A 12,302-nucleotide genomic window follows, 5' to 3' on the forward strand; every position below is an offset into this window, starting at 1 on the left:
CTTCCTCATCAGCGTACCAGCCTCCTTCCTTCTGCTCGGGCTCTGACTTGTGTATGGAGATCTTTGGGCCTTTCTGGCAGGACTGTGTTCCTCCACTTGAGCCACCCATTCTTTAAACCACTCTGTCTGGTTTCTGAAACCACCTTTCAGAGTGCGTCCTGCCATAGTCATTCATTTCAGTTTTATAAGGACTTTAACAGCTTTCCTGTTCTTCTCTGTGCTACTTTATACCCCGAGTGATATGGCTTCTTGTATTTCTTCCAGCATCCTGCACTGTCTGGTTCAGTTTTTCCTGTCCGATGTTAAAGGTGCCCTCCTGTGGATCATTCACTTTCTTTCTACTCTGTGGTTTTCAGTGCCATAGAGGGAATTCTCCATGTCCATACCAGCCAGAGCATTAGTCACTGACCACATGTGACACTGTTCTTAAAATGTGGCTCGTGTGTCTTGAGAACTGAACGGACTAAATTGCCACTTATTGCTGATGTGCCCATTTTCAGGGGCTTCAGCTGTGCTGAGTTGCAGTTTAGTGTGCTGCTCTCCTGACTCCAGTGTGTCAGACTCTTCAGCCAGTCTGGCCGTCTTATCTTCTTCCCTCTTTGTACCTACTCTCTCCCCTCACTTTGTACTTTGTCATGACAGAAACAAGAACCACCACAGCTTTATTTAAGTCACTGTTCTTTGCTTTTCCTGTTAAATACTTTGTTTAAAAATCTACATAAGGCTGGGTGCATTTAATTCCAGTACTTAGGAGAAGCAGGTGGATCTGAGTCTGAGGCCAGGCTTATCTACAGATCGAGTTGTAGGACAGCCAGGGCTACACAGAGAAAATCCCCACTTTGAAAAACCAAACCAACCAAACAAACAAAAACAATAATATAAGTACATCTACATGTATAGATCCATAAACATCCCTTTGACATTAGGTACATGTTCATTAATACACACCTACTCTTTTCTAGGTTATGGTATAAACTGGTGCATCTCATTTAAAATACTACACTGGTCTGTTTATAGAAATTATATTATTGAGATAATTCACGTTCCATAAAATTCAAGTGTACAATTCAGTTTTTTTTTAAAGATTTATTTATTATATATACAGTATTTTGCCTGCATGGTCACCTTCACACCAGAAGAGGGCACCAGATCTCATTACAGGTGGTTGTAAGCCACTATGTGGTTTCTGGAAATTGAACTCAGGACCTCTAGGAGAGCAGCCAGTGCTCTTAACCACTGAGCCATCTCTCCAGCCCCTCAGTTTTATTTTTTGAACCTGGGTCTTACTCTGTAGACCAACTGTCCTGGAACTTACTATATATCCCAGACTGGCCTCTGACTCATGGTGAGTCTCTCAACTCAGCCCCCCAGTGCTAGGATTACAATGAGTCACCACCTGTTTTTGTTTTTTTTTAATCATGCCACGGAGTTGTACGGCCATCACTATAGTCAACCCTGTAGGTGACTCCAAAATCCTGCTGTGCCCCTGGCTCTGGACAAGCATTACTCTGCTTGTGCTTCTCCTAGACTGTCCTGCTGATGGTCTCGTTACCCTTGGTGGCTTTGTAACAGGTTTTTTCCACCAAGAGGTTCTTCAGTGTGGTTGTCTTCTCACCTGCCCTCTGCAGCCTTCCTGCCTCCTTCCATGCACTGTTTGACTACAGCCATTTATTTGTCCTAGCTGCGACCTCTTAAGGTCAAGGCACTGACAGATTTGATCCTTGGTAAAGACTGGGTTTCTCATGGTAAATGGGGTATAGGAACTCCTGGATTCTCTTTTCATAGGATTCTCTTTTCATAGGATCACTGTTCCTGTTTAAGAGGATCCTGCCATCATGACTTCATCTCACTGAAGTCCCTTCCTCTATTAAAACCCTCTCTGTGATTTCAACAGATGGATAGGACAGGGACACAGACAGTGAATAGGCCCTTTGCTGAGGCCAGGAAGAGAGTGAGGAACAGAGCAAAAGACCTGATGTGCCAGCCTCTTACATGTTGTCTCTTCTCTCCTGTCCCAACTTTCCTCTTTGTGTGTAGGAGCCTGATTGTCCCTTATAGCCTTGAGGTTACATATTGGAGAGCATGGGCCACATCTGGGCTATTGACTTGTAGCTTTGCTGAGTTTCCGCTGTGATATTGAGCAGGTGGTTTTATTCCGAACCCTATTTCCTCACTTGAAAAAGTGAAATTTCAAATGTTGAAATATCAAGTGTTGAAATGTGCTTGCTCATGTGATGGTTCACATAAAATATCCTGATTGCCTGCTATTAAAGGGGACAGGTTTGGGGGTGCCAGTCACTTCTGGTTCTTTTAACTCCCTGGTGGTCCTCCCTTTTCCAACCCATTTTCAGTGCTGGTGTGAGGAAGTTCAGAGCCAGACCTGCTATGTACAGTTGTGGGTGGAAGTAGAATTATTTCTTTAGTATCTGAGCTCTGTAATAAAAACTAGTTCATGAAGTTGTCTGGGCTGGTACTTTCCAGTACAGAGTAGGACTGTGTGTATTAGTAGTTTTAGTTTAGTTTTTGCTTCCTGTATTGACTTTATCCTGTTATATTTTTGTTTTCTCTTTTAGGCAGCTTTGCCTTCTCTAACAAACCCGCCTTCTCTAAGTCCTATTCGACGGAAAGGGAAAGAGAAAGAACCAGGAGAACAAGCTTCTGCTCCAATGAGTCCCAAGAAAGGTGGTGAGGCCAGTGCAGGTAGGAAGTAGTTTCATGGCCAGGTTGCTAGCTGTGGTGCAGAAGTGTATGTACCTTATGGGAATCTGGTCCATAGCAGTACTATCAGGGAAGAGTTCTCTGGGTTCCCAAACGTGTCTGCGTGATAAACTGTCACTTTACTCTGGAGGCAGCTTGCTATACAAGGAGTCTGCCTTACTTTACTTTCTTCCTTCTCTTCTTGCAGGGGAGGATTCCGAAATTTTAGTAAAGAAAAGAACAAAGATGGCTAGGAATAGATGGGGATGGTAGTAGTAAAAAAACAATGTGATGTGGGAGGAATTATAAGGGAAATGGAGAGTATGATGCATCTTTAATCCATCCACTCTGAAGGCTTGAGGATTAGAATTTGAGGCCCATGCAACTTTTGAAGTGAGAGCTATATAAAACAGAGAAGAGGGCAGAGACGAAAAGACACAATGGAGCTGAAGTCATCTGATTTGGGAGGAGTCTAGAAAGCACAAAGGCTTCTGTACATGGAGGGATATCAGGACAGAAGGGCCAGAATTTTGGCATAAAGTAACAGAGTCCCTCTGTGTGCTCTTGTTAGGATGGGAAGCAGAGGGCGATCTCTGTGCCCTGTGGGCTACCTGCTGTGCACATCCTGTCATAGCAGTCTTAGTACATGTATGCTGAGAAACACTTTGTATGTAAGCCTCATATATGCCTTGGCTCAATACTTGTGATTTTTTTTTTTTATGGTGAGAAAGCTTTAAATCTTCCCTGATTTAAATCAAATCATGTATTTGATAAATTATTAACTTTGTAGTACAGTAGGCCTTTTAAAGATACTACTAGGTAAATGTTTTTTTTTTTTTTTTTTTTTTTTTGGTTTTTCGAGACAGGGTTTCTCTGTGGTTTTGGAGCCTATCCTGGAACTAGCTCTTGTAGACCAGGCTGGTCTCGAACTCACAGAGATCCGCCTGCCTCTGCCTCCCAAGTGCTGGGATTAAAGGCGTGCGCCACCACCGCCCGGCTAGGTAAATGTTTTGTATCCTTTGCCTAACTATGAAATCTTAAGAGATGCTCTTTCTAAGAATTGGCTATAGTAATGCAGGAGGATTTACCTGGTTAAAAGCTGCAGGCTTGAAAATATGACTGATGGTCTCTCAAACCATTGAGAAATTCTTAAACCTGGAGGAAACTGCTCTGCTTGGTACTTTAGAGATGTATATGCCCTTTATAGTTTTCAGAACATGTCCACATTACTTGATGAATTGCTTAGTGGCCTCAGAGATGCTGAGGTTGTCTGTAGCCATTGAGTCAGCAGCGGAGAATGGCTGAAACCACACACAACTAATCAGCCTTCATGTTCTTATGTTCATCGTTTTTTTTCTATTCTTTCACTCACAGACTCTTAGTATTTTTGTCAGTTATTCATTACCTCCCAGCACACATATTTCAAAGTTGGGGGAAAAGACCTGAATGTTTCTGCTAGACCATTTTGAAAAGTCATCACAGTAATTGCTGTTAAATTTGAAGTTTTTTCCTTGGATCTAAAAGTTTAAATTTTGGGATTTTGTTTGTTTTTTCTTTCTAAGCCTCTCGACAATCAGACGCCTCAGGACCTGTCACAGCAAGTAAATCTTCTTCATTGGGGAGTTTCTACCATCTCCCTTCCTACCTCAAACTCCATGATGTCCTGAAAGCCACTCATGCCAACTATAAGGTATTACCCCAGCTTATTTCTGAACATGTGTTTCCAGTGGGACACATGTCCATGTAACCATGTTACATTTACATAGAAAGAAGCCCTGTGACATAAGACTTAAATTTTTCTTTCCATGTTTGTCTTCTAGCATGGTTTATGGTAGCTTAACAAACATTTAGGCTTTTTGTATTAGAGAAATGATCTCCTGTGGTCTATGGATGTTGTTTTTTATTGACTTCCCAAGAATACCTTGGGTTCAGATACGTTTCTCAAGGACTCCCGGTGCTCAGCACATAATCCTGTTTATAGGTAAGATGCATCACTGTCATGTCCTGAAGATACACAGCCAAGCCAAGTAGGTTTCCTGTACCCTCTTCCTCTGTGAGCCTCATAATAAAGTGCAACCTCCCAACACAAAACAAAATTATAGTCTCAAGGGGGAAAAGCAGGTGTTCACTGCAGACCTATAACCTGAGTATCTGCACAAGTATCTGTAGTCTGCTGGGTGTTTTCTGTCAATGTAGACACTCCTTTGTTAGGTGGCCCCTGATTGAGCTTTGCACTGGCTTCTGGATGATGGTGTCTGGGTTTGCATTCTTTTTTTCCTAATTATTCTAACATTAATGAATAATTTTGAAGTTCTGCCCTTCTTGATTTGAAATCCTTTCTTTATCAAATGCTAAAATCTCATGATTGTATAGTTTTATTTATATTTTTGTTACACCAGTTGGTCACTCATCTATTAGCACATTTTTTTAATTTTTAATTGATTAATTTTAAGATTGGAGTCTTGTCTGTCTAACCTTGGCTTAACTAGCACTAGCCTCAAATCTCAGCAGAAAGATCCTTCCCCTTCCTTACAGTTTTTATATCCTCTCAAGAGTTAGGAATGATAGTTTCCTGCTTAAAGACTACATTTTCCAGCTTCCTTTATGGACTATGGAAGTCATTTCTGCCCTATAAGGGGCAGCATCCCACCTTCTCAACAGCACTTTAGCCATCCACACATTGGTGACAAAATATTCCCTTCCATGAGTAAACATGGGAGAGAGACTAGACCTTTCTTTCCATCTTCTGTTTCTCTACAGCTGCTTTTATATAATCTAGCAGGTGTAACTCTGGGATTGGGGTCAACCTCAGTGTGCCAAGGGCAGGAAAAGACACCCATCAATGAGACCTGATCCTAAGACCTAGAATAACACAATGATGTTATGTGGGATTAAGGGTCCAGTGAAGAATGAGCTCTATTCCAATCAGCAAAGAGATCCTTCTTTCCCCTGGGAGGAGGAGAATGGAAGCAGAGGAAGCAGGAGAAGAGTGAGTAGGCAGGGCATTCAGAGCTAAAATGAAGGAAAGACAAGGTGAGAAGACACACAGCAAGGAGGAACAGCTAATCAAAATACACAAACTGAAGAGTTAAAGAAGAAGAGCTGGATGGTCCATGGCCTACTAGTTCCCTTTCAGAGGTCGCCCCTACTGTTTTTAGGGATTTGGGGTGTCGATCTTTTGGTTATGACTTCAAGGCTGACATATGATCAATGAGGAGAGCAGCAATTAGAGTGCCTCAGAAGAGGGCCCATCCAAGGGCTACAATAAAACAACAGTTGGCAAAGATCCAGAACTTAAGTCAGGAGGTAGTGACTGTATATCTTTGTGGGGAAATGCAGAGACAAAGTTACATGAAGAAAACTGTTTTTCTTCTTTCTTTTTTTCTTTCTTTTGTTTTCTTTTCTTTTTTTCTTTTTTTGGTTTTTCTAGATAGCATTTCTCTGTGTAGCTTTGGAGCTTGTTCTGGAACTAACTCTGCTTGACTCAAATACAGTATTTTATAAGTAAAACAAAATTTTTAGTTCCAAACAATCCGATAATGTGAAATTTTAAAAACTGGGACTATTATCTTAAAGTGCCTTGTCTAATATTTGAAAACATGACAATATGTATTTTGTTAACATCAAATTGTTATAGCTATATTCCAAGATTATATAATAAATGTAAATTTACATAGTATATAAATTATATTGTATATTGATTCTATAGTACAGCAAATTATATATTGTCAGTCTGTGTGAAGATAATTTAATTCTGAATTTTTTTGTTTTGCTTTGTTCTTTTGGGTTTTTGAGACAGGGTTTCTTTGTAGCTTTGGAGCCTGTCCTGGAACTAGCTCTTTTTTTTTTTTTTTTTTTTTGTGTGTGTGTGTGTTTTTTTTTTTGTTTTTCGAGACAGGGTTTCTCTGTAGCTTTGGTGCCTGTCCTGGAACTAGCTCTTGTAGACCAGGCTGGCCTCGAACTCACAGAGATCCGCCTGCCTCTGCCTCCCGAGTGCTGGGATTAAAGGCGTGCGCCACCACCGCCCGGCTGGAACTAGCTCTTGTAGGCCAGGTTGGCCTTGAACTCACAGAGATCCACCTGCCTCTGCCTTCCAAGTACTGGGATTAAAGGCATGCATGCATGCCACCAGGATAGGGGACTTTTAGTGACTTCTATTTTACTAGGGCTTATGGGTCTACTTAAATTGTTTACCTAACTGGTAAAACAAACAAAAAAAGCAAAATAAACACACAAAAAATTGTTTACCTTATTTTGATTTAAGTTTGGTAAGTGGAACCTATCAAGAAAATTGTTCATTTCTTTTAGATTTTCCAATTTTGTAGAGTACATATTTTTAAATTATGACCTAATAATTTCTTGGATTACCTCGGTGTCTGTTATGTACCCCTTTTTGTTTCTGATTTTGCTAATTGGATATTCTCTCTCCATGTTTTAGTTTGGATAAGGATTTTTTCTACCTTGTTGACTTTATCAAAGAGTCACCTCTTTTGTTTCATTGATTCTTTGTGTTCTCTTTTTATTTTATTGATTTAACCCTTATTTTGATTATTTATTGCCTTGTACTCCTCTTGGGTGTGCTTACTTTTTGTTCTAGAGCTTTCAGGTGTACTGTTAAGTTGCTAGTATGAGATCTCACCAACATTTTTATGAAGGCACTTATTGCTATGAACTTTCCTCTTAGCACTGCTTTCATTGTGTCCCATAAATTTGGGTATGCTGTGTATTTTTTTTTAAAGATTTATTTATTTATTATGTATACAACATTCTGCCTCTATATATGCCCACACACCAGAGGAGGGCGCCAGATCTCATTACAGATGGTTGTGAGCCACCATGTGGTTGCTGGGAATTGAACTCAGGACCTCTGGAAGAGCAGCCAGTACTCTTAACCACTGAGCCATCTCTCCAGCCCCCTATTTATTTTCTTTGAATTCTATAAAGTCTTTAATTTCTTTATTTCTGTCTTGATCCAGCACTTGGAAGGCAGAAACAGATGAATTTCTCAGAGATAGAGGGCAGCTTTGTCTACAAAGTGAGTTCAAGGACAGCCAGGACTGCAGAGAAACCCTGCCTCAAAAAAAAAAAAAAAAACCCACAAAAGTTTACTAATTTATTGTAAATTGTTAAAGATAATTAAGATATACAAGTTTATGGTCAATCATCATATAAATGATCAAATATTTAATGTGCTCAGAACATATTCGTAGTCATGCTAAGTAAAAATGAAATTAATTCATTACAGGGACAATCTTAGAGGTAGAAACCAGTATGAGGTCTCCCAAATGGAGCTTTTTAGGTTAGCCTGTATCCAGGCTGAGGTATGTACTTTGAAATGGAGAGTTTCGAACCCATCGTGAGGTCCAGGTTAAGGTCAAAACAAGGGTCAATAGCCAGCCTTGTAGAGTAGTATCCTCATAGCCTTAAATCAACCAACTGCTCCAAATGAGCCTCCAGAGTAGGCCAGCCTGGTGTACAAAGTGAGTTTCAGGACAGTCAGGATTATTACACAGAGAAACCCTATCTAGAAAAAAAAAAAAAAAAACAAGAAGGGAGGAAGGATGGAAGGAGAGAGAGAGAGAGAGAGAGAGAGAGAGAGAGAGAGAGAGAGAGAGAGAGAGAGAGAGAACAGAGCTAGTACAAGGTTTTCAGGGCTTTGGCTGAACAAGTAGCAGGCTAGTGGAGAATTTCCAGAATAAGAATTCTCAGCCAAACTTTCTCATAGCCAGTGGAAAGTCTCCAGTGCCTTTAAAGGAGACAGAAGAAAGCTACAGTGAGCTCCCAAACCTAACTAGGATACCCCTGAGTTAATTCCCACTGATTACTTTGTCCTGGTATTTAGTATGTTGGATGTGTGTTCTGATTGATTGCAATGTGGCCTCCCGCCTAGAATGTCAGATTATGTCAAGGCAAAACAGTTAAGATGAGAAAGAGAGGGTGGAGACAGTGGGGGAAAAAATTAAAAAAAAAAAAAAAAAAAAAAAGACTGCCTGAGAGAAATGGTGGCCCTGCCTGGGAAAGTATGAGAGCCAGGAAGGTTTGTCCCTGGGTGACTTGATGGGGTAGTGAGCTCAGATTTTCCCTCACAGGTCTTCAGCACCAAATGTTAGATTATTTAAGGCAGCTATAGGAAGATGAAAGGTGGAAAGAAAGAGGCTTAGTCTGACCTTAAGCAGGACCATGGTGAGGGGGACCAGAATGCCTACAGAAGAAGATGGGATGCAGCCTCTTTTTTTTTTTTTTTTTTTTTTTTTGGTTTTTCGAGACAGGGTTTCTCTGTGGTTTTGGAGCCTGTCCTGGAACTAGCTCTTGTAGACCAGACTGGTCTCGAACTCACTGAGATCCGCCTGCCTCTGCCTCCCGAGTGCTGGGATTAAAGGCGTGCGCCACCATCGCCCGGCGGGATGCAGCCTCTTATTAGGGCAGAAATGACTTGTGTAGTCCTCATGAGAAACTGGGAAGTGTAGTCTTTCAGCAGGAAGCTGTTAAGACCTACTCTCATTTTCCTGTTCCATATCTTGCTCCTGACTTTGCCCAGGATTCTTTTATATCATAGGTGGTTAGGTTCAAGTTCAGCGGGCAGATTTTTTCTTGTTGTAATGTTTTGTTACTGGTTCTTTGCAGAAGCACTTCCCCTCATCTGAGTCTGTAGAAAGAGGATAATTGATATATACTTAAATTAAGCTAAAGTGTTTAGAATCTTAGTCACCCTAAGACTGATTTGACTACATGTGAAATGACACCCCTGCGATGGTGAGAGTATAGGTCAGCATTGCAGAAGCATCTCCCCGCAGCAGACAACATTTGTGTCTTTGTTGTAGATAACCAGACTTCGGTGGTGCCAGTAACCGTGTGCTCTCTCCTTCCACCTTGCCAAGGTCACCTTAGATCTTCAGAACAGCACTGAAAAGTTTGGGGGATTCCTGCGCTCTGCCTTGGATGTCCTCTCTCAGATTCTAGAGCTGGCAACACTGCAGGACATTGGAAAGGTTTGTGTCTGGTTGTTATCGTTTGGCCTGGGTCAGAGTACCTCAGATGATGCCTAGTCATGTGTTGTAGGCACATTTACAGGTACAGCAGCTGGGGAGACTGCATCCCATTTTTTCCCCAGTACTGCAGTGTGTGGAGGCAGTTCTATTAGGTCTGTTACCAGTGTGTCAGGTCTGATTACCACATTTTTTCATTTAAGGGTTTTCCTTATACCTCATTTAGTCTAGAATGTGTTGAAAAATGTGCTCACAGGATCCTTTTTTTCTCCTTTGACCTTTTTAAACAGAAAGGGACAAAACCAAATTAGCAAGGGTGCCAACTGGCTCCATCCATAGCTCAGAAAGTAAAAGATCTGTGCTCATATACTATAGTTTTGAGTATAGTGGTCTTTCTCCAGCCCGTATGCTCATACCTACATCCTTCCAGTGCTAAAGCTTTTGCTTGATCTCCACCAACACATCTCATTTCTAGAACACTCCATGGTTAAGTCAACCAGCCATTTTCAGCTTGTATTTCCAAGTGAAATACAGTGTTGTTGTCCCAGGCCCTGCCAACTACACATGTCGAAAATTGATCATGCTAATATTCCTTGTATGAAATGGTATCAAACTTTGAAAACCTGCTCATATCTGCACAAAAGACTAAATTATCTAGAAATGACGTGTAATACTGTGTACATAGTTGATATAGTGTATTGTTTAGGAAATGGTGATAAGGAAAAAAGCCTGTAGAAGTCCATTATAGATACTCTGAATCCTGTTTTTCTATCCCACTTGTTTTTTTTTTCCTTTTACCCATTCTATTAGGTAACAGACTGTTTTACAATTTTGTCTCTTCATTGCCTATAGTAGTGCCTGAAGCTAGTAACATTTAGCGAACATTTGTTTAGTGAACAGATCTTCTTATCAGTTTGAAAGTTGGTTTTGGTGGTCACACCTGGTAAGTTAGATATAATGGTACATACCTATAGTCCCACCAGAGGCTGATACTTGGGAAACTGTGGCAGGAGTTCAAAGACCACCCATATCAAAAACACATGAACAAGGAGAATTGTCTCATATACCTTATTACCTTCCTCCTAGTATGAGACGCCCCTGCCATAATTCCGTGACATTGACAAATAGCTCTCATTTCCCACTGACAAGTAGATCTTGTTATTCCACACTAATTTTCTACATAACTGAAATGTATTATGTGTGAGTTTTGCTTGCATTATGTATAATACACTTTTCCCCACATAACTCCTTACTGATCTGTGTTGTGTTTTCCTCTGATTTCTCCTAGCTGGTGCTAGTTTTGAGTGATTTTATTATGATGAGCCTTGATGTGGTTTTCCCTTTAGCTCTGTTTGTACCTTTGATTTGTTGAGTTTCTTGGATCTGGGACTTTGTAGTTTTCCACTTTGAGCTATTTCCTGAAATATTTTTGTACCCTTTCCCTCACCCTGTCTCTTAAGGGTCTTTTAATTACCTTCTAAAAACCTGTATTTGGTTGCTTAAAATTGCCCTTACCTTATTGTTACTCTTTTCAGGATTTGGGTTTTGTTTTTCTATATTCACTTTTAATCATGTGTATATATGTGTGTCTGTGTGGGTATGTGCATGTGAGTGCAGGTGTTAGCAGAATTCAGAAAAGGACACCAGAACCTCTGAAGCTGAGTTGTAGGTGCTTGTGAGCCATGTAATGTGGGTGCTGGGAGCCTTCAGGTTATTTGCAAGACAGTATTCACTCTTAACTGCATTTCCAGTCCTCTTTTTAGGTTTATTTGTTTTTAATTACTTTATCTACTTTTTTTTTCATAGTTTCTCTAAGATTTTCTTTCCCATCTGCTTTACTATAAAATCCCACCCATTGTGTCTTTCCTCATTAAGTCTTTATCACTAGAAATCTGATTTATATCTCCTTAAATATCCTGTCTTTTTTAACCTAAAAAATATTTATTCATTTGTGTATGTGTGTGTGTGTGTGCCTGCACCTGCCGCATGGAGGCCAAAAGAGTGTTGGAAGTCCTCTTCTATCATCATCTCCATCTATTTCTTTGAGGCTGAGTCTTTTTCTAAATTGGACACTCCATTTTTTTTCTGCTGTGCTGGAAGCCAGAAAGTTGAGCAGTCTTATTTCTTCTCTGCTTAGAGTTAGGGTTATAGGTGTGCACAGGTTACCCAGCTTGTTATGTGGGTGCTGGGATCTCAATTCTGTCCCTCAATAAGTACTTTTAACCTCTGAACTCCTATTTAACTGTTTTAAATAAATATTCTTGTTAATTCTTTGAAAATATCATGTAATGTATTTTGATAATCTTTAGTCCCAACTGCCCCTTTTATCTCCTCTTGGATTCCCCCCTACACCTTTTTATCCTCCCTGTGTCCTCCACTTTTAATTTAAGAATCCATCAACTTCACTTTGCATTGTTCATATACTTCTCAGTGTGAGGCTATCTACTGGGATGTGGCAAATCAAACAGGCTCTATGCTCTTAAAGAAAACAGATTCTCCTTCCTTCAGAAGCCATCAACTGTCTATAGCTCCTCAGCTAGGGGTCGGGCTTATGAACCTCTTTCCACTTCCCATTGGAATGCTAACTGGTGTGATCGTCTTTGACTCATGGTTCTCATA

At 40.5% G+C, this 12,302-nt stretch overlaps 1 protein-coding gene across 1 annotated transcript in view; it reads left to right on the forward strand.

Moving 5' to 3' along the window:
* Htt (huntingtin) overlaps positions 1 to 12,302 on the forward strand; it is a 153,146-nt gene that overhangs the window by 69,401 nt on the left and 71,443 nt on the right. Inside the window, exons 27-29 of the mRNA XM_057772523.1 lie at positions 2,574 to 2,700; positions 4,260 to 4,387; positions 9,576 to 9,686. Of these exons, the coding sequence (XP_057628506.1) occupies positions 2,574 to 2,700; positions 4,260 to 4,387; positions 9,576 to 9,686 (366 nt within the window). The remainder of the gene's footprint in view (positions 1 to 2,573; positions 2,701 to 4,259; positions 4,388 to 9,575; positions 9,687 to 12,302) is intronic.

This window comes from Chionomys nivalis, chromosome 6 (assembly GCF_950005125.1).
Source record: "Chionomys nivalis chromosome 6, mChiNiv1.1, whole genome shotgun sequence".
In the NCBI taxonomy this organism is placed as follows: Eukaryota; Metazoa; Chordata; class Mammalia; order Rodentia; family Cricetidae; genus Chionomys; species Chionomys nivalis.